This window comes from Triticum urartu, chromosome 5A (assembly GCF_056163025.1).
Source record: "Triticum urartu cultivar PI428250 chromosome 5A, HENAU_Tu73, whole genome shotgun sequence".
Classification (NCBI taxonomy): Eukaryota; Viridiplantae; Streptophyta; class Magnoliopsida; order Poales; family Poaceae; genus Triticum; species Triticum urartu.
In genome coordinates, this window is record NC_141877.1 from 21,110,088 (window position 1) to 21,136,405 (window position 26,318).

At 52.1% G+C, this 26,318-nt stretch overlaps 1 protein-coding gene and 2 pseudogenes across 1 annotated transcript; all 3 read right to left on the bottom strand.

Moving 5' to 3' along the window:
* Window positions 1-4,420: 4,420 nt before the first annotated feature.
* On the bottom strand, window positions 4,421-4,822 carry LOC147967608 (uncharacterized; annotated as a pseudogene).
* A 116-nt stretch (window positions 4,823-4,938) lies between these two features.
* On the bottom strand, window positions 4,939-6,560 carry LOC147967609 (uncharacterized). Its single transcript, XM_087523189.1, has 4 exons — window positions 6,297-6,560; window positions 5,720-6,193; window positions 5,000-5,638; window positions 4,939-4,956 (listed from the first exon to the last, which is right to left on the bottom strand). Exons 1-4 carry the CDS (start codon window positions 6,558-6,560, stop codon window positions 4,939-4,941), a joined length of 1,395 nt encoding a protein of 464 aa, XP_087379315.1.
* An 11,205-nt stretch (window positions 6,561-17,765) lies between these two features.
* On the bottom strand, window positions 17,766-19,415 carry LOC147967610 (uncharacterized; annotated as a pseudogene).
* Between the last annotated feature and the right edge of the window lie 6,903 nt (window positions 19,416-26,318).

Below are 26,318 nucleotides of genomic sequence, written 5' to 3' on the forward strand. Positions count from 1 at the left end.
TCACCGTGGGATACTCTTATAACTGACGGTACACTATCGGCCATCTCCCATCAGCTATGCTTCATCGGCCATTACACTAATAACCGACGGTACCGTCATATTATATCTTTGCCCACAGTAAGAAGCCGACGGTGAGCTGTCAGATATGTAGTTTCCTACACCTGGCTCCCAGTAGGCCGAATGCGCTTATAGCTGACGCTTTACGGTCAGGTTTTTATCATCTGACGGTTATTGTTTACCGTTGGTTTTCTTAATAGCCAATGGTATATACAACCCGTCAGGGTTACATAGAACCGGGAGGAGAGCCAAACCATCGGTTAATGTGATTACCGATGGTGCATACCAGTGGCGAAGCCACACTTTACCTGTGTAGTCAATTGACTACACAGATTTTTGTCAAATACATCATATGACAAGCAAAACCCATGCATAAAAATCATAGAAATTCATACATCTGACTACACAACACCCAATTGACTACACATGATATGGTTCCTGGCACCGCCGCTGGTGCATACACCCCTTTTGGGATTCCTTTAGTTGAGAGGTTAGCCCACACCTTCAATTTAGAAAGTCGTTGACAGTCTAAAGTACTTGTATGCATATTTTGTACCCAAGATGTTTGTTGCACCATGGGCCATTAGTCAACCCTCACTGAATTAATATCACCAAGAGGTGTTGCACCACAGGGAAGTGCTATATATAGCACAATATTTCATAATATTGGTATTTCAAATATATCTCATAATTGCACAACCACACATGACCAAAAACATATATTATATCTATGATAATCTAAGTATTACAAACCTAATGAGTTGCACATGAATTACATTTACCATAACAATCCATCTAGGAAGTGTTGAGTGCAAAACAAAATAGTGACAAAGTGGTTTCTAGACATTTTTTTTTGCGAATAAAGAGGATTGTATTAATCAAAGGAGATCATTACAATCCTGTTGGCACAGTGCGCCAACTGCATCAGGTCCATGGCATGTCCAAACTACAGTACGTGGTTCAGAACGCCCCGTTTGGGCTAAAGCATGAGCAACTTTATTTTTACTCCTACAAACATGCGTTACCACATGTTGACGACCAAGTGCAAGGAGCCGCTTGATCTCTCCAACGATGGCAGCAACTGGAGACCTGTTTTGTTCAGTTTCTTTGATCATATTAGCAGCGACTAAGCTGTCCGTTTCCAGAGAGAAAGGCAGGGAGCTCCATTCGAGTGTTAAGGACACCCCTTCCATGCATGCGGCGACCTCCGCCTCAAGAGCGCTCGCGCAGCTAGTCAGCAACCTGCAGGAAGCAAATATTATGGCGCCGTTGTGGTCACGTAGGACCATGCCAGCACCACCAGTTCCATCCTCTTCCCTCCAAGCACCATCAACGTTTAGCTTTGCCCAACCAGCAGCAGGTTTAGCCCAATGTTCTGGCGGTCTTGGGCAGGCACTCGGGTTTATTGGCTTCTTCTTTTTGATCCTGTCGTGGCCGTTCACAGTCACCATCTTGCCTTTAACTACATCTTCAGTAGGATGCTGCTGGATACAACGAAGACTCTTGATGTAGCTGCACAAAAATCTGCGAGATGCTTCAATGGTCGGGGCAGGTTTATGATGAACCACTTCATTGCGGACGTGCCAGTTACGCCACAACGTCATGATCACTGGAAGCCACTGCTCTTCAGTGCATTGATTCAGGAAGTGAAGAGCCCATTCCGTTCCAGAATTGGTGACGTTCTCGAGTCTCGGCATGCATTCAGATTTCTCCATTGCTTCCCAAAGCATTCTGGCCAGAGGGCACCTACACATCGCGTGGTATGTATCCTCGGATTCCATTCCACAGAGCAAACAAATATTAGTGGTTTCTAGATTTCTCTTAGCTTTATTCTCCATAGTCGCTAGGGAATTGGTTATTAGGCGCCACGCAAAGGTGCGTACCTTCGGGGGAGCAGGGCACCCCACACTGCCTTCCAGACGGCACGAGTGCCGTCCGGTGCCCTGCTCGCTGCACCCATGTTGGTGCTTGAAGAGAAGTTGACGCCGAGGTGATACGCGCTGCGCACGGAGAAAATGCCACGGGGATCCGGCGCCCATGCCAGAAAGTGGTCCAGACATTTTACATAAGCTAAATTGCCAACAAACTTTGGGGCTTTACTTTATCATAATGCTTATCACCTAAGCTATCATCTCCCTGGTTGCCATAGATGTCATCCTCCTCATCATCATCATCATCATCATCATCAATGTCATGATCATTCTCACTCCTTAAGAAATGGCTAGACTAGAGTCTAGATGTAAGAGAGATGAAAAACAATGCAATGTAGTACTTGAAATTTAATTGAGCTACAGGGAACAAACTTTTTTTAGGGAAGCTACAAAGAACAAATTTAATTGTTCTAGAAACATTTATATGCATGGAGATATATAGCTAATCACGTCTTACGGTTGAAACTAGAAACTCAGTGTACATGGACAATTACTAGTGTCAATAGAAACGACAGAAGAAGGCAAGACACGGCCGGAGTAGGAAGAAGAGAGGTACCTCCGCACCACATGGGATGGGAACGGGATTGATGGAGCCCTACGGGATTGATGGAGTCCTCTATATAGGATCGATAAGGAGGAAAGAAATATCGAGTGCGGCGTTTCGGTGCCCAGACTCATCTGCACCCGGTCAGAGAAAGTAAAAAAAAATTCAAAACGATCCCAAAAAAATTGTATGGTAGAAAATTTATTGTCTTTTTTTGCCGAGAGCTGCTCAGATGTTCAAATAATATGCATGTGAGCAGATCTTATGCATCAAATAATCTACCACAAAAAAACAGATTTCTTTGAATTTTTCTAGTATTTGTTTTAATCTTTTTCGTCAGCACGGATGCAGCTGAGCCTCGGCTAAGAACTGGAAAATCAAGAAATATCTCTTCTCCGCTGGTGAAAGCAGTGCGGCCGGAATACACTCGAAGGTACGCGGCAACCCACAAAAAAGGGCAACCGACGTAACAAAAACGTGGCAGATGAAGAGAATCACGGTCAAAGCGGCAATAAAAAATCTCAGAAAAATAGAACCCTTACAGACCTAGAGTCTTTAGGATGTTGAAGTATGTTGACAAGCATCCAAAGAAAAGAAGATAAAAAAGGGAGTTCGAAAAGAAGACCAAGAATCATTGTCACAAGCTGCTGTGGATTTCTTCTTGTGGGTGCATGAAGATCAAATTCAAACCAACTCAAACCAAAATTCAGAAACAATCAACCGAGTACCATGCGTGACAAGTCAAACATGCTCCAGAGTATGCAAAACCATGCAAGATCATAAATCCACAAACACTACCGTAGCTAGGAATCACCAGATAGTTCAAAGAATCAACATGGGATCAGCTTAAGTAATCACAGGAATGCTCATTAAGATATTAATAAGGGCAAAGTAAATAACAAAAAAGAACTGATTGGCTGCACGTACAAGTAACTTTCACGGGCATTGATGATTTACAGCGTGGCAAAAACATCACTAACATAAGGTTTTGACAACAGGAGTAGTCACCATAACCACTAGTACATCATACATATAAGACCTATGATTATCTTCACCCTTCAAAGTAGGACTATGAAAGGTCACACATGCGACGAAGTAACCCCACTCGGCCCTTGCGATCCCGGTCCCAAATCCAGATAAGACTCTTCGGCAAACTTGGGCCAAAACAACCTGAAAAACAGAACAGTTCAGAATCCGTTAGTGCACCGGATTTTAGTAATACTTTTTAGCAGTACAGTAAACCAGTAAAAAATGTACTCCCTCTGTAAAGTAATGTAAAATCGTTTAGATCACTAAAGTAGTGATCTAACCGATCTTATATTACTTTACAAGAGGTAGTATTTCTTAAAGATTGCCCCCTTCAGGAATGAACACGCCTGCAAACACAGAAAAAATGCAGCTTCAATAAAAAAAGATAGACGCAAGAAGTAACACCAAGTAATTAATTAAATGTGGACTCTAATTGTTCAAAAAAAAGTGAACTCTAATTCAAATACCACCCCTGTTCAAGCTTCGCATGCATTCCAATGAACATTCCTGCCTGCCAATGTAGCATATCAGATCCTTGCTTATAGAGAGCCACAAAAACACACCGTACCATACCAAAAAAAATGCAAAAATGGAAGGTGATAAGACAGATTAAACACCACTTGCTACTGCTTGAATGCTAAAATGACATGTTGTCACACTAGCTGACAAGGGGGCAAGGGGTTCAATCTCCTAGTGGTGCAGACCTTTATTGGTACCTTAACACTGAACCCAAGGTAGTTGATTGTATCGTAAGTGTTATAACAGAATATTGATTAATGTTTAAATAACTGCATATATATTTTCAATAGCCACTGCACATATTAACAATTAAGAAATAAGAGAGACTCACGTTGATTGATCACACGAACATGGTTAGCTCTGGACGGCTGAAGATGTCGTTGTTTCCAAGATCGCCTAGTGCAGGATAAGAAGCCACAAGTGCATCCTGTGCGCCAATATACAGCGAGTTGTAGATCTTCCAGTATACTTCACGTACTTTCCTTGCTGGATGGAAGACGCCTTGAAGGCAATAATTCAGAACCACGGCTGCGCCTAGAGCAACTCGCATTCCCTCGATAGCTTCCATGACGGCATTTATGAGATGGGGAGATGTCTCAAATATGTTGGGCCAGACATAGTTGAGCAAATGGACAAGAGCATCCTCACAACCCAAGCCTGCAACTCCTAGAGCCATATGCTTGATAGCAGACGCAGCAGTCTGCCTGTGAACCAGATCCCTGTCCATCAGTGCATCTTCAAGCAAGGGAGCGACCGCATATATGTAATCTTTGCCCATCTCACCAATATACTCAAAGAGGAAAGAGAGAGATTTCAAAACACCATTTTGGACATTGAGCTCCGGAACCCGGTACTCATTCATGAGGGCAGGCAAAACTGTGAAAGGTGAGCAAGTTTCAGCAACAATAGCAATTGCTACAGTCGTGCAAACACGGTTCTGTCGCTCCTGCACCTTCAAGTTATTCAACAGAGTGGCCAACACATCCTGAGGCCCGATTGCCTTGGCAATATAACCAAATGTGTTCACAATGGCTCTTCTGATACCCTTCTTGTGAGCCTTCAACATTTCCAGCAGCTCAAAACAAATCCTCATCCACTCCCGAGCTGGTACGAATTCTGCTCCGCGATCAGCTATCCTACCAACTAGATCAATGCAGTTCTCTTGGACCTTCTCATGCCTATTTTTCAATATGGGGGTCAGACGAGGAAGAAGATCCTTGATTGGAGGCGTCATCTTAGTCATGCCAATTACATTCACGATAGCCTTCAACGCTCCGAGAATTGAACCCAGCACCTCAGGATACTCCTCCCCCAAGTACTCATATAGCACAACACCCAGGTGACCCATAAGCTGTTCCTCCTGGCACTGCTTCATCACAATAGCTATCCTTGAGATCAGATCAGCAACTTGCTGCCTAACTTTTGCACTCTTGTTGTTCAACCGCCACTTGATGGTACCACATATCTGCGGAAGGTAAGGCTTGACCCTCTGGCCAAGCGCATTCACAACAGCTCCAAAGCCATTAAGCATGACATTTGCATCATCACTTGTCTGCTCCTGGAAAGCATACAGGATGCCATCAATAAGCAGCTCCTACAGACGAGGATCAATATCCGAGGTACCCAAGTTGGCCACCACCTTCTCAATTGTTTCCATCACCATTCTCCTGTAAGGCTCACTTTCATCTTTCAGATCCTCAACAATCTTCCCGATGATATCAGGAACTCCCACCTTGTTTGCCATCTCTACTGTTGTTTCCACAAGTTGCTTATAGTTCCTACGATCTAGAGCCATTCTCCTAACCCAGAAGTGTTTGAAGAACGCTGAAAGGACTCTGTGACTCCGGATACAATCAGGATCTAAACACTGTGTGCTGATGACACACTGACTCCGGATATAATCAGCCTGTACACCCTCTATACTGACACACTGCTTCACAACCTTCAGGACAATCTTCTTCATCTCTTCATCCGGGGACTTGAATTCTCTGATTAAGACTGGCATCACACCCTTCGTGTAGAAACTGGCATACTCAGCATCCATAAGAGGGATGATGAAACCAATAGCCTTCAAGAAGGCAGCATGGACCTTTCCACTGTGAGATCTGGTACCCTTCCAGAGAGGCCTCAACACACTATCAAAACTTTCTATACCATAGGGCGCAGCAGCTTCAGCAAGTGCAGCAAGAGAGAGAGAGAGCAGTGATTGTCCGCACTTTCTGGTTCTCATCAGTTAGACCATGCTCAATAATCTCAACTAGGTTCTTAAGGTGAGGCAGAACAGCACAGCCCATGAGAATAGCAATCTGCTGAACAATCTTGATACCAGTGTGTCGAGCTTGCCAGGACTTCTTACTCTGACAAACAGCCTGCAAGAATGGGAGGAGGGCGGGGATACCCAAAGCAGAAGCCACCACACTGAATGCCCTAGCAGTTGTATTCCTCACATACTCGTCAATGTTATCAATATCCGGTCTCATAGCGGCAATCATAGTAGCAAGACCGGCAGCTTTGCTAAGATTTGAGATAATCTCCCTGCCCTCAGCACGAGCGTAGTAATCCTCATCAATCAAAAGTGGCTCGATAACTACAAGAATCTTGTGCACAAATGGACGGACCAGCTCATCCACTACCGGAACAGGGCTCTAAGCCGACAGCCAAATGTATGCCGACGGCCACCGTCGGCCTAATCCGAGCTATGCCGACAGCTAGATCCTGGCCGTCGGCGTACAATGGCCGTCGGGCTATCCCCGTCTACGCCGACAGCAGCCGTCGGCACATCACAGCCGTCGGCTTATCCCGGACTACGCCTACAGTTGCCGTCGGCATATATAAGCCGTCGGCATAGATGCGGGCCCGCCGACAACACTCATCACGGCCGGCTAACGATGTCAAATCTATGCCGACGGCCGTGACGGGTGGCCGTCGGCATAGATACGGGTGACACGTCACCGATCCAGAGCGCACCGACTAGGACCTATGCCGACGGCAGCCGTCGCCATAGCTGACACGTCATCGATCCGCGGCGCTGTCCATCTGCCCTGGCCGCAGCTATGCCGACGGCTTTGCCGTCGACATAGTTTTTTTTTTCTTTTTTTCTTTTTTTCCATATAGTATTATTATTATTATTATTAAGCATACAGTATGTGTTAATAAGCATACATATAGATTGTGTTAATAAGCATACATATAGTATGTGTTAATAAGCATACATACATTATTTTTCGGTTCTGTACAGACCAGTGTGACCCCCCTCACGAACGGTGCCGCCGCCAGCCGGCAACTGGAATGGGGAACAACCGCATCGGGTCTATACGAAGGGGACTTTGCTCCAAGTGTTCATATATATCGGATGACCTACCACAACCGGATGGTGTTATGCCATGTCCGAAGAGGCGGCACGCATCTCCGGGGTGTGGCCCCGTCACGGACGGCGCCGCCGCCGACACCTGGAGGAGGGGAATGGACGCGTCGGGTCTACATGGAGTGGATGTATCTGTGGGTTTGGCCCGGATGTTGCTCCCGGGTGTCTCTATGGGCGGACCTGACACAACCGGGTGGAGAGGTCCACTGGTTAAAGCCCGTCCGTGCAAAGTCAAAGGGCTAGATCCCGTGGTCAAATGCTACAGGGTTAGCCGGGACGGGGGCCCTGGGGGTAGCAATGCCACCGGAGCGTCGTACCGGGCCCTCATACATGCGGGGTGGTGTTGTGGCATGTCAGAAGAGGCGGCACACGTCTCCGGGGTGTGGCCCCCGTCACGGACGGCGCCGACGCTGGCACCTGGAGGGGGAAACGGACGCGTCGGGTCTACACGGAGAGGATCTTGCTGTGGATCTGGCCCGGATGTTGCTCCCCGGTGTCCCTTTGGGCCGACCTGACACAACCGGGTGGAGAGGTCCATTGATCAAAGCCCGTCCGTGGGAAGTCAAAGGGCTAGATCTCGTGGTCAACCGCTCCAGGGTTAGGCGGGACGGGGGCCCTGGGGGTAGCAATGCCACCGGAGCATCGTACCGCGCCTCATACATGTGGGGTGGTGTTGTGGCATGTCCGAAGAGGCCGCACGCGTCTCCGGTGCGTGGCCCCCTCACGGTCGGCGCCGCCGCCGGCACCTGGAGGGGGGAAACTACCGCATCGGGTCTACACGGAGTGGATTTAGCTGTGGGTTTGGCCCAGATGTTGCTCCCCGGTCTCCACTGGTCAAAGCCCATCCGTGCAAAGTCAAAGGGCTAGATCCCGTGGTAAAACGCTACAGGGTTAGGCGGGAGGGGGGCCTGGGGGGGGGGTAGCAATGCCACTGGAGCATCGCACCGGGCCCTCATACATGCGGGGTGGTGTGGTGAAATGTCCGAAGAGGCGGCACGCGTCTCTGGGGCGTGGCCCCCCTCACGGACGGCGCCGCCGCCGGCACCTGGAGGGGGGGAAACGGACGCGTCGGGTCTACACGGAGGGGATCTTGTTGTGGGTCTGGCCCGGATGTTGCTCCAAAGTGTTCCTATGGGCTGACCTAACAAAACCGGGTGGGAAGGTCCGCTGGTCAAAGCCCATCCGTGCAAAGTCAAAGGGCTAGATCCCGTGGTCAAACGCTACAGGGTTAGGCGGGACGGGGGACCTGGGGGGTAGCAATGGCACCGGAGCGTCGTACCGGGCCCTCATACATGTGGGGTGGTGTTGTGGCATGTCCGAAGAGGCGGCACGCGTCTCCGGGGTGTGGCCCCCGTCACGGACGGCGCCTCCCCTCCCCTCCCCTCTGTGTGGTTCCGGGAGAGGAGAGGGCTGAGCGGTTAAAAAAAAATTAAAAATCTATATGAAATAATAATACATAAAAAAGGAAAATTATAACTATAAAAAAATTTAAAAATCTATATAAAATATAAAGAATAAATATATAACTATAAGAAAACATTAAAAAATTTATATAAAATAAAAAAGGAAAATAAAACTATGCCGACGGCAAAGCCGTCGGCATAGCTTAGGCCATACGGTAGGCGTTACGCGGATCAGTGACGTGGGTAATAAAAATATATATAAAAAAAAAAGTATGCCTCGGCATAGGTGACACGTGGCCTCCTCACGTATGCCGACGGCTTAGCCGTCGGCATAGTCTGCCTTATCCACCCGCGGGGCGAACCCCCTCCACTCATTCCCCATCGCGCCCCCGACGCTGCGCTGCTCCCCGCCGCCCCCACGCTGCGCCGCCGCTCCACCCGCGCCGCTCCCCGCCGCCTGCCGCCGCCCGTGCCCCTCCCCGTCCCTCGCCCCGACCCTCTCCGCCCCTCCTCGCTGCGCCGCCGTCCACCCGACCCCGCCCCGGCCTCCCAACCCCACCCCGACCCCACAACGCCGCCGTCCACCCGGCCCGCGCCGACCCCTTCTCGCGCCGCCACCGGCCGCAGGGCTCCCCGCCCTGGCTCGGCCTCCCGGAGCCCGCAGGCCGCCCTAACGAGCACTCCTGGGCGCGGCTTCGGCCGGCCCTGCTTCGATGAGCACTCCCGCCCCAGTGAGCTCCTCCCTTCATCGTCAGACGCCGCCGTGCCCGCTCCCAGCCCCAGTGAGCTCCTCCCTCCATCGCCAGACGCCGCCGTGCCCGCTCCCAGCCCTAGTGAGCACCCGTTGTTCTCGTTGCTTGTGTTCATGGTGGCTGGATGAATAGATAGATGCTAGATAGATGGATGGATGCTAGATGAATATATAGATGGATGCTAGATGAATAGATAGATGGATGGATATTTAGATATATACTAGATAGTTTTGTGTAGTTTTATTAGGTATTTACATACATACTAGATAGTTTTTACTAAGTTTGTGAATATAGATGAATTAGATGTTGGGCAAATTTATGATAGATGGATGGATATTGGTCAAGTTAGTGTTATGGTCATGTTGATTCATATATAAGAAGCAAATCGAGGCACTTGGTTTCTAAAATACTTAATAAAGATTTTTTTTGCAATTTGACATTTTGTTTCATGTCGATTCATAATGTTGTGCCAAATGGTTAATGTGAGGTGAAGACCTAATTTTTTTCACTTGATGGAATTAACAGGATTTGTGGTGTTCCCATCTTTGTGGAGTGACCGTCGACGTTGGAGGTGTTGGTCCAGGATCGTCCCTCCTTTGATCGACTACATCCTCTACATCGGAGGGTGAGCAGCAATTCCATGACCCCGTCCACTTTTTTTCCATGTCACTAGATTAAATTTTCACATCAAGTCGCGTAACCTAGGTCTCCCGTCCGAAAGGGTTGCATCGATAAATATGCATTCAATTGCATATTTATCACCGCAGCTCTTTCGGATTGTCCAGCGCTTTCCACGGACAGCCCGAGGATGTGTAGATTGGGTACGTTGTTCATGCTCTACCCCGTTCCGAGACAGGATTTCGGCGGCGCCTCCCTGTTGTTCTCCGGATGCACATTCTCTCGGCATTTTGCCGAGACGTGTATCTGGAGAACAGCGGGGAGGTGCTGCTGAAATTTTGTCTCGGAACGGGGTAGAGCGTGGACAACGTACTCAATCTACACATTCTCGGGTGGGATTAGGACCCATCTTTACCTATTAGAGATGTAGGTGGATTAAACGCGGTAGAAACTGAAAATTTGATGTGATTAATTTAAGTGAATCCTTAATTATGTTGTGTGGGTTGCAAAAAAGCAGAGGATGGCAGATAATCAGTGGATGTACAGTGGTTTTATCCGTCGGAATCGAGTAACATCAGAGTGGATCGCGAAAACCGATGTGTATTTGAAGGAGATATTCCGTCGTCCAATGAGAATTATCCCACCATGCCCCTGTGCGAGATGTGCCAGACGTCAACGTAGAAATCAGACGGACATGAGTGAGCATCTTCGCACGCACGGATATATGCCAAACTTTGACATGCCGCCGATAAACATAGCCGAGCAGGACCGTGGTAGAGAGGAGGTGATGCGACAACGCATCGATGGATATGAGGACGACGGGGTCAGGGACATGCTAGATGATGTCATTGTTGCAGAAACGGCAAATGCGACACCTTCAGAGAATGAACCGGAGGAGCCGGAGGCAACCGCAAAGGCCTTCTTGGAGGTCTTGGCCTCGTCGAAGAAACCTCTTTATGCGGGTGCGAAAATATCTCAGCTGGATGCCATCTTGCAACTGATTGCAGTCAAGGCTGAGTACGGCTGTAGCCAGAAATGCTTCGAAGCATTCCTGGGAGTATGGGCTAACAGCCTCCCTGAGGGTCATGAACTGCCGAAAAGCATGTACGATACAAAGAAAATCATGAAGGCACTCTCTATGGATTATGAGAAAATAGATGTTTGCCCGAAGAATTGCCTTTTGTTTAGGCACGAGTATGCGGATGACAAGTACTGTAGGAAGTGCGGTTCGTCTCGATACATTGAGGTGGTCGGTGAGGATGGTGAGAAAAAGCAGCTAACCATCCCCGTTAAGGTTCTTCGATATCTTGATTTTATAAAAAGACTGCAGCACCTTTTCATCACGAAGGAGTCTGCCAAAATGATGAAGTGGCACAAGGAAGGTATAAGGTACAATCCAAAAAAAATCATACATCCATCGGGAGGGGAAGCATGGAAGTCATTCGATGAAGAATACCCCGAGGAAGCAGCCGAGGCTGGGAATGTTAGAATAGCCATATCAGGTGATGGGTTGAATCCATATGGTATGTCGTCCAATCCATACAGCTGCTGGCCTGTGTTTGTAATTCCGCTCAATCTTCCTCCCGGTGCCCTAATGCAACGGAAGACCATGTTCTTGTCACTCATCATTCCGGGGCCTGACTACCCGGGGAAGCAATTGGGTGTGTTTATGCAGCCACTTGTGGATGCTTTGCACCATTCTTGGTACTTTCCGAGGTTGACATACGACCGGGATTTGCAGAGAAATTTCTTGATGAAAGTTTGGTTGCACTATTGCATGCATGACTTTCCCGGCTATGCTCTATTCTGCGGATGATTTGGCTGAGTAAGGGTGGCAAGTATGTAGCCTTTGACCTGCATCGACAGTTCCTCCCTCCAGACCATCCAGACAGGGAAGACAAGAAGAACTTCATGAAAGGCCGGGTTGTTCATGAAGTAACCGAGATTCCAACATTTTCGGGGGCAGATGTTCTTGCTCAGCTAAAAGCTCTCAAGCCTAAAGTCAAAGGCAAAGGCAAAGCCAAAGCCAAAGGCTTCGAGGGATATGGTGAGACGCACAACTGGACGCACATTACCCCCTTCTCGCAGCTTCCCTATTTCAAGGACCTCAAACTTCCTTACAATATTGATGTGATGCACACCGAAAAGAATGTGGCAGAGTCATTTTTCCACACGATCCTCAACATTCCTGATTAGACGAAGGATAACGTAAAAGCTAGAGCCGATCAACAAAGAATTTGTGATAGACCACGCCTGAACATGAAGCCTCCCACAGGCGGTCGTAAAAACTGGTTCAAGCCAGATGCTGACTTTGTCCTTAAACCGCCAGAAAAAAAAATAAGTACTTATCTGGCTAAAACAAATTTTGAAGTTCACCGATGGTTATGCATCGAATATAAGTAAGGGAGTCAATCTTTCAACGGGTAAAGTGACCGGCCTGAAGAGTCATGACTACCATGTATGGATTGAGCGGATAATGCTGGTGATGGTTCGAGGCTATGTCCCCGAGCATGTCTGGCGAGTGCTTGCCGAGCTTAGCCATTTCTTCCGCATGCTCTGTGCTAAAGAAGTAAGTAAAGAGGTGATTGAAAAATTGCATAAGAAGGCACCGGAGTTGATAGTCAAGATAGAGAAGATCTTTCCACCAGGCTTCTTTACTCCGATGACACATCTCATTCTGCACCTCACGAACGAGGTATTGTTGGGGGGCCCTGTGCAAAATCGCTGGCAGTACGGCCCTGAGAGGCAGAACAAGCATCTCCGACGGAAATGTGGAAACAAAGCTAAGATTGAAGCTTCCATAGCTGAGGCAGTTATCCTAGAGGAGGTGTCAGACCTCAGGACATCATACTATCCAGACCATGTTCCCCATCTGCATAACAAGGTGCCTCGATACAATATAGAAGAGCCCAAGTATCAACCCAGGCTCGATCTATTCAACGCGCAAGGTGGGAGGGCTGGGGCCTCGAAATCTTATAACATGCCACGACAAGGGTGGGAGGACCTCATGTTCTATATCTTGCACAACATCAAGGAAGTTGAGGAAGTGTGGATGAGGTAATACCACTACACCATTCCTTTATGTCTTCCACATCATCATGTTTCATGTTCACTTAGTCCCGGTCTAACACCGCTTATCTTTTTTTAGTGATTTCGTTCAAGAGGAATGGACGGGAGTGAATCCTCCTACTGAGGCGGAGGCACTTACTCTTCTCCGTCATGGAAACCCTGGACGTAAAAATTTTGTTGCTTGGTTCATGGAGAAAGTAATTTTCCACAATCCCCTATTAAATACCTACTTCAACATTTATTAGTTAACCGAACTAATGCACGCAACAATTTCCATTATACTTGTAGGGAAAAGATCCGAACATATCTATGGATGATGAATTGAGATGGGTTTCCATGGGTTTTGACCCTGCCGTCATGACATGTAAAAAGTATGATGTGAATGGGTATCGCTTCCATACAGAGGAGCACCAAAACAGCCGCCCCGATCCCAAAACTATAAATACTGGAGTGTACACCCCCGGTCAAAATTCAGTAGACTACTACGGAAGGGAACAAAATATATACGAGGTTAAATTCCGCCAGGGGCGTGAGACCCTAAGTCTGCCTGTGTTCAAATGCCGATGGTTCGATCCGCAGGAGGGGGTAAAACATACGCCTTCCATTGGTTTGGTCGAAGTTAAACCATCAACCGTCTATGCCGGAGCCGATCTCTTCATTGCGGCTACCCAAGCTACACAAGTATATTATCTGCCTTACCCATGCCAGAAAGTGTATCTAAAGGGTTGGGAAGTTGTGTTCAAGGTGTCGCCACATGGTAAGCTACCAGACCCGAATGAAGATGATTACTACAACATTAACCCCATGACATACGAGGGAGTGTTCTATCAAGAGCAACCTGATGATGATGATGATGATGTGGTTAGAAACGATGACGCTAGACCATTGGGTGATGATGATGTGGACCCAAACGTCGACGATGCACGGAATGATGGTGAGACCATTGTCAATGAAAATGACATACTTATGCTAGAAAAGTTAAACGAAAACGCTGACGACGAGGAAGAGCCTCCACCTCCGTCGGACAACGAAGATGATATGATTGATAGTGATGATGAGACGGTCTGAGAAAGAGGTTACAACAGTGATGATTCATATGGGTTCTAGCAGATGTACGTTTCAAGTATTTTTTCTATAGTTTAGGAATATGCCTTTTTATGCATTTTTATTAATGTGTTTATTATCATGCCTTTTCCTTCATTTCATTAATTTACTAATTGCTTTTTCTCTTTTCAATGCAGGTTCATGGAACATGGGCAAGGGGAAGGCCGACGGCGTGGGTTTCCTACGCAAGGTCGTCGGCCTGCCTAGTCGGAGTGGTCGAGCACGTAATCCTCCCCCTCGGCTACTTGACGATGACTCCTCACAGGGAGGTCGAGGGAGAGGTGCCCCTAGAGGAGGAGGGGGCGGGGGGAGAGCCTCTAGAGGACGAGGTGCTGGGGGGAGAGCCACTACAGGGGGTCGCGGCTAGAAAGAGCGCACCCTCACCGACTTAGGGGTGTTGTCTTCGAGGTCCTCCTCTAGTGAGGCAGGCGAGGAGGAGGAGGAGGTGGAGGAGGAGGCAGGCGAGGAGGAGGAGGTTGGGGAGGGGGAGGCAGGCGAGGAGGAGGGTGGTGGCGGGGATGATGGTGGTGACGGGAAGGGGGTTGACACGAAGGGGTGGCTGCGTGGCAACGCAAAGCTACCAAAGCAGGTTCCTGCTACTGAGGAGCAGAAGTGGCTCATTGAGCCCACGAGAAAAGAGTAAGTGGTTCATTATGTTGCCTGTCACATGCTTATTCCGGTTGTTATTTATTTTTCTTGTCACATGCTAATACTTCATTCTTTTGCAGCAACTGGATATATTCTAAAGGGGTCCGTATTCCCAACGGCCTCATCACCGTCTTGCTGAAGTTATATTGGCCGGGGTTGTACTGTCCTGATCCAGTCAGGCAACCGGACCGTCGGGTTTTGGCCACGAGCTGGGACCACTGGGAAGCGGCCCGCCACGCAGACCATGAGACCCATGCCAAGGCCGTGATCACTACTTTCTGGGTGAGTTCTCTTCAGAAGCACAAGTCCATTCTAGTTTCATGAATGATTTAACTCATGGCTTCTCCCATTCTTGTTTCATGCATGATTGTAGAAATTCTATCGAGTTCTTCCGGAGCACAGGGCTAGAGCGGACCAGATCGTGCTGCGCCAATACAAGAAGAAGGCCCGCCAGATGCAGTACGAGGTGCGCTATGTGGCCATCTCCACATACTACCACGACTATCTTGGTGTGAAGATGACCAAGGAAGAAGCGCGGAGGATGGGCATTACCTTGGAGAGGCCCGAGTTCTTGGCGGTAAGTATAAAAGATTTTTCATTATGCTTTCATTATGGTTTCATTACCTTGTGGTACATTATGCTTTATGCTTTATGCTTCCATAACACCAATTTGGACACACCTACATGCCATTATGCTTTTATTATGTAGGTGTGTCCAAATTGGTGTTATGGAAAAGACGAGTCCTGGGCAGCATTGGTGGATCTATGGTGTGATGAGGCTAGAGCCTGGGCGGCTACGAGAACCAAAAATAAGGCTAACCGAGGGACGGAGGGAGTACATGCTCAGGGAAACCGAAACCACTATCTCCACAAGGCAGTTAATGTATGACTAACCCCATTAAACATTCTTCTTCTTCTATTTACCATCACTTTATTATGTATGACTAACCTCTGTTTGGTGGTGCAGGAGGAGAAACTGAAGCGGCCGCTCTCACACATGCAGGCGTGGGAGATCGCCCATACGCAGAAGGACTCCAAGCCTGGCGAGCCCAAGTACTACGGCAAGAAGACCGCGGGGAGGAAGAAGGCCTACTCCGAAGCGTATCTAAAGTTACATCCTGACACACCTGACCCCATTGCGGCGCCTCTGGAAGACAGGGCGGTGGTGAGCATGGGGCCCAAGGAGCACGGTCGGGAGGCGGTTCTCGATGCTGTGATCACTCCTGGTATCTCCTACACACAGCTTCATCGGATCGACCCGAGCCTGAGCCAGCGCACGAGCCAGCCAGTGACCAGTACACAGTACCTCTTTCAGGAGCAACAATCTGTAAGTATTTTCCCTCTTATCTTCATTTCTCACTTCATTTTCCGCATTTAGTAGTTTTATGAGTTCCATCATGTCATACCGTAGGCCTACATGGAGTACACACGCCAGGAGACCATGGCGTGGCATCAGAGGCTTTATGAACACCAAGTGCAGAGGGATAGCCAGATGCAGCAGGCTTTTCAGGATATGGCGGCTGGCAGGTGTCCTCAGTTCCCTCCAGCACAATGCCCTCCAGCACAACCAGTGCTGATGAGCTTTGAGGAGTTTGTGGCACAGAACGCTGGCCCCACGCCGGTTAGTTCATCCCCAATCTATTCACCCAAAGCATGTCATGCCTTTCAACACAGTCATATATCCCGTGCATATGTCTTTTCAACATCCAGGGAACACGTGGATCTACCGTTGGCGGCGGTCTTCGCAGCACTCCAGAGACACGGAGCCGACCACTCCGATCCACGGAGGCGGAGGCGGAGGCGGTCTTGGCGGTAGCGCTGCTGCTAGCACTGACGACGGCCGTCTTGGCGGTGACGACCTCCGCGGTGCTCGATGATCCTTGTGTGGTGATGATGCTTGAGATGACTTGTGTGTGGTGATGATCATTTAGATGACTTGCGTGCTTCTCTGTATGCTTATGTTGGTTGTGATGATGTTCATTTAGAGACTTGTGTGTGATGATGCTTATGCATATATTGTTGTGATGGTGCCGGATGATATCCCGTTGTGTTTTATATGTCTATCTCATCATATATATCTACTGATATGTGCTGCAATTTGAATTGAATTGATCTGAAAACAAACAGAAAAAAGAAAAAAAAAGCAAAAGCAAACTATGCCGACGGCTAGGCCATCGGCATAGGGCTAGCGTGAGCTCCCAGTAGCTGACACATGGGCGCCTATGCCGACGGCATAGCCGTCGGCTTAGTTTAAAACTGTGCCGACGGCTAGGCCGTCGGCATAGGCGCCCACGTGTCAGCTACTGGGAGCTCTGTATGAAGGACTATGCCGACGGCCAGGCCGTCGGCTTAGTTTCAAATTATGCCGACGGCCCGGCCGTCGGCATAGACCTGGTCCTAGAGCAGCTGCTGGTCGCCACGTGGCACCCCTATGCCGATGGTCTAGCCGTCGGCATAGGTTTTGACTAAGCCGACGGCTAGGCCGTCGGCATAGGGGTGCCACGTGGCTATCAGTCATTGGGCAGACTTGACGGCGGCCGCCGTTAGGCGTGATAGTTGCCGACGGCCGGGGCCGTCGGCATAGATGTACGGCCCCCGTCGGCGTATCATATATGCCGACGGCTTTTCTAAGCCGACGGCCTCCCTGGCTGTGCCGACGCATATGTTGCCGACGGCCCTATGCCGACGGGGGCCGTCGGCATAGGTCTACCCCGACGGGACTCAGGCCTATGCCGACGGCCCTTGCCGTCGGCATAGGGGGCGATTCCGGTAGTGATCCAGCTTATACATCACCCTGTCAATAACCTTCACCAGGAGATGCCGCTCCTGGTCCTCAAGCGTTGGCTGCATGAGCAATGGTAGGATTCCATTGAACAGTGGGCCAGCACCAAATTCACGTGCTTTATCCGTGAGCTGCCGAAGTGACGTCTTTCGCTGCGGGGGCGTGCCGTTCTTCACCTTGAGCAGGAGTTTCATGATTTTTCTCTCCTTCTGCTCCTCTGGCGTCAGCTGCTCCTCGTCATCCTCATTCAGCAACTTCCCAAAGAAGTGTATATCCTCTGGCTTCATGAGTGGCAACCCAGGACCCAAGTCCTTGGGCACATCAAATTGCTGCCCACGATTCTCCTCGGGAATAGCATACAATGGTGTGCTCACAGGTGTTGGTGTAGCAAGCAGCTTCCTTGCAGGTGTGCGTATGGGCTGGTACGAAGCTGGAGGTTCAAGAATCTTGTATCCCTGCGCCGGGAACATGGCGTCAAGCTCCTCGTCAGTGAGAGGCCTGTTTCGCTCCTCGATGTCCCGCTCCATCCGCAGGAGATGGTAATACTCCGGAGTCATCGGGACAGCAGCAAGGTGGCCAGGTGTCAGCGTGGCAAGGTTCTCTGCTCCAAATGGTGTCGCTGCCGTGCCATTGGGTGTTGCATTCCCCATACTAGCCAGAGTCTCATCCCACCTTGACCTCTGCTTCTTGGGCGTTGGCGTGGCAAGCCCATCAGGCAGCTTAGGAGTAGCATCCCATGCCCCAGAAGGGGTGGCTCCTGCTCCTAGGGTAATGCCACCAGCTGCCGGAGTTGCATCGGCATCAGCCATCCTCCCTGGAGTCGGCGTCTCATCCCACCTGTTCCTCCTCACAGAGGGCGTCGCGTCCCCCACACGCCCCGGGGTGGAATCCCAGCGCCCAATTCCAGGAGTTGCATCAGGGGCATCCCAATCTGAGGCTATCTTGGCCTTCTTCTTGGCCCCGGCAGCAGCTGCAGAATCGCCCTCCTGCAACTGATCCCACCTATTGCGCCGTTTTGTTGATGCGGCTGACGGTGGCGGAGGCGCGGCCTTCTTCTCCTTGGCTCTCTCCTCCTCCTCCCCCTTCTTCTTCCTAGCGATCTCCCGCAGCGTGCGCTCCTTCTCTTGCAGTGCGCTGGCCTCGCGCATGGCGTCGCCATAGGTACGGACGGAGGGGGCCGGGGTGGCCTCGCCCGCGGCGAACGCGTCGTGGCGGTCGGGCGAGAGGCCGCGGTCGAGGCGGCGCCGGCGGTAGTCGTCCTCGCGGTCGATGATGCGCCGGGACTTGCTAGCGGGGGCCTCGTCGTCGTCGCCGCCGCCGTCGGCCTGCCGGGGGATGTCGACGGCCACGGCGACGGCGTGGCCCGTGTAGGAGGCGAGGCGGCGCGCGGCGGGGTTGGCGGCGGGCTCGGGCGCGTCGTCGTCGTCCTCGGAGGCCGGGATGGAGGTGTCGTAGCCTTCGCTGCCGCCCCCGCCGTAGAGATCCTTGTCGAAGGTGACGGAGGAGACGGCCATGGGCACGCCGGCCGCCAGGGCCTCCTCCAGCCTCCGGCGCTCGTCCTGCGCACGCGCGAGCTCCGCGTCGATCCCGTCCATGGCCGCGGCGCGGGCTAGGGTTTCGCGGGGGAGAGCGATGGGAATTAGGCGAGATTGCGGGGGTTTGGGCTTCGGATCAGGCAAATCCCACCGCTCTTGGATTATATATGAAACGAACCGACTTGGAAACTGGGGACGCAACGAACCGACTTAAATCAAACATCAAATTTCAAATTCAAAAATAAATAATCAACACAAAAGGAATAGGTTTGGAGAATTTTATCCTATCTTGGCTCGGCTCGTTTGCAAATAGGGCCTTCAAATCCCAACGTATCCAAACCAACTCTTCTACTGGAAAGAAAGCCAAGTCCAACACAAATCTTTCTCAATTGCACTCTTGCTAGTAGAAAATACAGCCAGTCAATCTGGTGGCTGATTGTGGGTGCGACCTATTTGATGGCGAGGTTGGTGAGCAGGATCATAGTGTGAGGCCACTTGGGGCAGAGGCATGGTTGTAACACTGTCAATATGACGTTGAAAGTTGACTCTGAAGCTGCCGTGAGGGAAGAAAGAGCCGAAAGTCACCAGAGCTCTGAAAGGTCATCTTTTAACCATAAGATTCTGTAGCTTATCGTCATATTGATGGAGAGAAGCACAGTTGCAGTCGATTTGCTAAGGACGAACAAAAGAAATTCTTCGGCCTCATGATCTCGTCCCTCTCATTGTCGGAGTAATGGGCCACGGGTAGGCTAACCCGAGGCCCAGAACCTTTCAAGACATCGGGGCAGGCTTCACCCCTCAAGAACCCCAAGACGGAGGGCCGCCTCTGGGAGTCGGCAGCAGCGCTGCCGACTACCCACTCGCGGCCGAGTCCCAGGGACGACTACAAGATGAGCTGACTCCTAACTGGCGGCTTCCAGAGAAGCCGGCCATGGGGAGTCGGCCCGCGACTCCAACCACCTCATGCCCTCGTAAGGAGGGACGGGACGGGGCGTGGTCTCAGTACGGGCCACGCCCGCCCCTTACCAAGGGCAGGCATGGCCACAGTGCGCCGTACCAATGGAGATCTCCGTCCGGCGCGGCACTGTTGCCATGCCAGCCCTGACATCAGCCCCAGTGGGCGGAACCCTGTGCCCACATCGGCCTGCCTGTACAACCTAGAGATGGCGGGCCCTGCTGGTCAGCGGGGGTACAGAAGACGGCAAGAGCGCCTCAAGATGGACCCCGTGGGAGTCGGCCTCCGAGAGTCGGCCGGCTCCTCCCACGGGCCCCGCACGCCATTAACCAGACAAGATGGGGAATGACAACAGTGATCGCTCGTCAGGCGGTGGCACTGTTGCCATGACCCCATGACCAAGCCAGCGTCATTAGAAGCGTGGATACAGTAATCCGCAGACGGCGAGACTCGCCTGCGGCGGACAAGGCCTGTCGGCTCTGTACCAGACCAGTCAGCAGGGCCCACCAGTCGGCGGGCCCCAGTAGTCGGCGGAGAAGACGGCGGCCTGAGAGACAGACAGCTGGGACCCGCGCCCAGCCGGATTACCATTGTACCCCCGGGGGGTAGGCCTATATAAACCCCCCGGGGCACCCATGCAAAGGGTTCGATTCTTTTAGCACTAGACCAGAGAACATAGGAGGGAGAGAGCAAGCCTTGCCTTCTCCTACCTCCAGAAAACAGCTCGAGGAGCAACCTTGTATACACTTTGCCATAGTGATCATGCGGAGACCCCGCAGAGCAGCAGTAGGGGTGTTATCTCCTCGGAGAGCCCTGAAGCTGGGTAAGATTTGCCGGCGTGCATGTCTACGCCTCATCCCGCTTCTAGGCACTGGCGATGTTCTACTCGCCCCCACCATGATAAGCCATCCTTTGGCATATGTCGCATCCAACCCCCGACATTTGGCGCCCACCTTGGGGCCTGGTGCACCGTCGTCCGGAGACCTGCTCTGGACAGGAATCCTTTTCCTCCCTGGTGAGCGCAGCCAGCCCGGCACGCCAGATGGAGTTTGCGCCGACGCGCTGCACGGCGCTGAGATCGCCTGCGCAGCCAGCTGCCTCGCCGAACTTGTCGGCGAGGTTCGCCTCTCCGACGAGCCTGCATCCGACGCAGGCACCGGCGGCCCCGAGAGCCTTCTCGCGGGTCTCCTCGATCAACTCCACGTCGCCGGCGAGCCTGCCGTGGACCTGGAGTCCGTAGGCTCCACCGACCCGATGTTGGTCGATTCTGACGCGGCGTCGCTCGACGCATTCCCCACCAACGTGGTGGTCTACGACGAGCCACTCCCTCGCGCGGAGAGCGGCGTAAGCACCGTCACAGAAGTGCTCGTCATCGGTCATGGCGAGCAACCCGACGGCGGAGCTCATGACCCGCTCGACGCGGCACTGCAAGACCTGGATGCGCCCATTCCAGAGGACGCTGACACCGAGACGCTGGAGGCACGCCGCCTTCAGCTCGTCGAAGGCGCGAAGGAGCTGGCAAGCATGAGACGCTTGTCAGAAGCCTACCAGCGTGAGATGGATCGCGCTGTGGGCGGCTCGCCAGCCCCAACGGGGCCTAGCCTCCTAGGCGCGGTCCGGTAGCGCGGCGTGGAGATCGCCAACATGTTCGGGGCCAATCGCCCTGTGTATACCACGCCCGCGGAGAACATCTGAGTCGCCCAGGCGGCGGCGGACGAGCTGGACAACTTCGAGGGTGAGGAGCGCCGCTTGATGACAGAGCGAGTCCAGCGACTCCTCGACGCGGCTGCCACACAGAACGTGGCCGGCTACCGCACAGAGGCGCCGCAACGACAGAACGACGACCTGCCACCCCGCCGAGATCAAGGCGCGACGTCTCGGACGCCCACTGGCAGCGTCCGCGGAAGGAAAGATAAGGATCCGGCTGCCAGTCGCAGTCAGACTCACATCACCATCGAGCGCGACCAAGACGGCCGCCCAAGAGCAGTGGAGCGGCGGGACAACTATCCGCCTCCTCCACCTAGCAGAGAAAGGCGAGTCTCCCCGCCGCCCGTTGAGCATCCGACTCTCGGCGACCGCCTCAGCCGCCGAGAGGGAGTCGGAGAGAATGACGCCCGCCACCGGATTGATCGACTCCACCGATCCCTGGCGCTGGAAGAAGAAGACGAGTTGGGTCCGCCGTGTTTCGGTCCCCGCATTCGAGATGAGCCCTTTCCCAAAGGGTTCACTCTCCCCAGAGATACTCCCAAGTACACCGGCTCCGTGAAGCCAGAAGATTGGCTGGTTGACTATGCCACGGCCGTCGACATAGCAAGCGGCAACAAGCGCGTTGCCGTGAAGTACGTTCCACTCATGCTCCAGGGCACGGCCCGAACATGGTTGAACAGCCTGAAGCCCCACAGCATCAATAGCTGGGTCGACTTCACCGAAGCCTTCGTCCGCAACTTCACAAGCACGTACAAGTGACCTCCCAAGCCTCGCCAGCTCTCCTTGTGCGTGCAGGGCCCCAATGAGTCGACTCGCGACTACCTCACACGTTGGGCCGAGCTTTGGAACTCCTGCGAGGGTGTGCACGAGGTGCAGGCCATCGAGTACTTCACCGCCGGGTTCAGAGAAGGCACCCTCCTCAAGCACAAGCTCCTCTGCGATGAGCCAGAAACCCTGGACGAGCTTCTGATCATAGCGGACAAGTATGCCACAGCCAACTCTGCCATGAAGACAGAGATTCAAGTCAGTACGACTGGCAAAGTGGTCCCTCAGGCTCCCAGGACTCCGGCTGGAGACGCCAGTCGGCGACAACCGCAGAGCGATCACAAGAGCAAGGCCCCCCCAGCCGGCTTCTAGTAGCCGGTAGGTGGCGACAGTCGAAGACCAGCAGCCAGAAGGGCACCCTCCGTCCAAGTGACCGAAAGACGACAAGTCCAACTGGTTGCCGGCTTTCTCTTACGATCAGACTCTAGATGGTCCCTGCAAGTTCCACAGCGGCGCGAAGCCGTCAAACCACACCACCCGGAAGTGCCACTGGCTCACCAGGATCACCAAGGGAGACGGCCTCCTGCCTCCCCCGCCTGCTGGGCAGCCGCCTCCGCCTCCACCCCCAGCAGCCGACTGTCAGGCCAGTCGGTGCAGTATAAGACGAGTACCCAGAAGAGCACGGAGCCTACGTGGTGTTCACCAGTGTGGCTGATGATAGACGCAGCAGGCTGCAGCAGCAGCAAGAGGTGAATGCGGTAGCGTCAGAGACTCCAGAGTTCATGCACTGGTCCGAAAAGCCTATCAGTTGGAGCGGAGCTGATCACCCAGAGGTGATGCCGAATCCGGGCTCCTACGCTCTGGTTTTGGGAGCCACCTTTGCCACAGATAGGCGGGCCGCTCGCTTCTCGCGAGTGTTGATAGACGGAGGCAGCAGCATCAACATCCTGTACAAGGATACCATGGAGAAGTTAGGAATCAAGCAAAGATAGCTTCAGAGCAGCCAGACTGTATTCCATGGCATTGTCCCCGGCCTTTCCCGCTCGCCAATCGGCAAGATCCTGATAGATGTTCTCTTCGGAGACAAAGATCATTTCCGTCGAGAGCCAGTTTGGTTTGAAGTGGTGGACCTTGAAAGCCCGTACCATGCGCTGCTTTGCCGACCTGCCTTGGCCAAGTTCATGGCGGTCCCCCACTATGCCTACCTCAAGATGAAGATGCCGAGTTCCAAGGGAATTCTGACCATAGCTGGCGACTACAGAAAGTCGTCCGCTTGCGCGGCTGAGAGCAGTCGGCTGGCCGAGTCCCTGGTAATTGCAGCTGAGAAGCGGCTTCTTGATCGGGTTGTGGCAATGGCCGGCAAGCAGCCAGAGATGTTGCCCACCCCCAAGGAGTCGGAAGCTGAGGGCTTGTTCAAGCCGGCCAAAGAGATGAAGAAGATACCCTTGGACCCAGAGCACCCAGAGAGGTACGCTGTCATAGGTGCAAACCTTGACAGCAAATAGGAAGGCGAGCTCATTGATTTCCTCCGTGAGAATCGGGACATCTTCGCATGGTCCCCCAAAGACATGCCAGGTGTACCGACGGAATTCACCGAGCACAAGTTACATGTCCGATCTGATGTGAAGCCCGTCAGGCAGCCCTTGCGCCGCCTGTCAGAAGAGAAAAGAAGAGTTGTTGAGAAGAGATAGCCCGGCTCCTTGCCACCGGTTTTATTATGGAAGTATTTTTTCTAGAATGGCTAGCAAACCCGGTCTTGGTGCTGAAGAAGAACAAGCAGTGGCGGATGTGTATTGACTACACAAGCCTCAACAAAGCTTGCCCCAAGGACCCGTTTGCTCTGCTGAGAATTGATCAGGTGATAGACTCCACGGCCGGATGCGAGCTGTTGAGCTTCTTAGATGCATATTCCGGATATCACCAGATCAAGCTAAACCCGGCAGACAGACTGAAGACCGCCTTCATCACGCCGTTTGGAGCCTTCTGCTACCTGACCATGACGTTCGGCTTGAGGAATGCCGGCGCCACCTTTCAGTGTTGCATGCAGAAGTGCCTCCTCAAGCAACTTGGCAGGAACGCCCACGTCTATGTGGATGATGTGGTGGTGAAGACGGAAAAACGTGGAACACTATTTGGAAGACCTCAAGGAGACCTTTGAGAACCTGCGCCGATTCCAGATCAAGCTCAACCCTGAGAAGTGCATCTTCGGAGTACAAGCCGGCCAGCTTCTCGGCTTCCTGGTCTCCGAACGCGGCATAGAGTGCAACCCTATTGAGATCAAGGCCATCGAGAGGATGGAGGTACCCAGCCGACTGCTAGATGTGCAAAAGTTCACTGGCTGCTTGGCGTCCATCAGTCGATTCATCAGTCGGCTGGGCGAGAAAGCTCTCCCCTTGTACCAACTCATGAAGAAGACCACTTTTTTCGAGTGGAACCACAAGGCGGACGAGGCTTTTCTCTAGCTGAAGAAGATGTTGGTTACTCCCCCTGTGTTGGCGGCTCTGACTCCCAAAGAGCCCATGCTCCTGTACATTGCCGCCACCAGCCGGGTAATCAGCACAGTCATAGTAGTTGAACGCAAGGAGGAAGGCAAGGCACTACCTGTCCAGAGACCGGTATATTACCTAAGCGAAGTGCTGTCGACCTCCAAGAAGAACTACCCCCACTACCAGAAGATGTGCTACGGCGTGCACTTTGCCGCCAAGAAGCTGAAGCCTTACTTTCAAGAGCATACAATCACTGTGGTCTACACATCCCCACTAGCCGAGATCATCGGAAGCCGAGATGCGTCTGGCCGAGTGGCCAAATGGACCATAGAGTTGGCCCCCTACACGATCTACTATCAGCCCTGCACCGCCATTAAGTCGCAAGCACTGGCCGACTTCCTCGTCGACTGGGCTGAGACCCAGTACCTGCCGCCAGTGCCCGACTCCACCCATTGGCGGATGCATTTTGATGGCTCCAAGATGCGCACCGGCTTAGGAGCCGGCGTCGTCCTCACCTCTCCTAAAGGCGACAAGCTCAAGTATGCACTGCAGATCCATTTCGCCGCCTCCAACAACGTCGCCGAATACGAGGCGCTCATTCACGGGCTCCGGCTTGCCAAAGAACTTGGCATTCGCCGGATCCTGTGTTATGGCGACTCCGACTTGGTGGTCCAGCAGTCATCTGGCGACTGGGACGCCAAGGATGCAAACATGGCAAGCTACCGCTTCCTCGTGCAGCAACTCAGTGGATATTTTGAGGGGTGCGAGTTCCTCCACGTGCCAAGGAACGACAACGACCAAGCAGATACCCTGGCACGAATTGGCTCCACCCGCCAAGCAATACCATCCGGCGTAGCCCTTCAGCGCCTCCTCAAGCCTTCTATCAAGCCTTCACCAGAGTCAGACTCCATCTTTGTGCCGGCTCCCCCTGAAGAAGTCGGATCCGACTCAAGAACCCCAGCAGACGGCACAAAAACTCCTGTAGATGGATCCAAGAATGCCGCAGTCGAAGCCGGCCCGGGGACTTCAGAACTCGGCCCGGGGACTGCG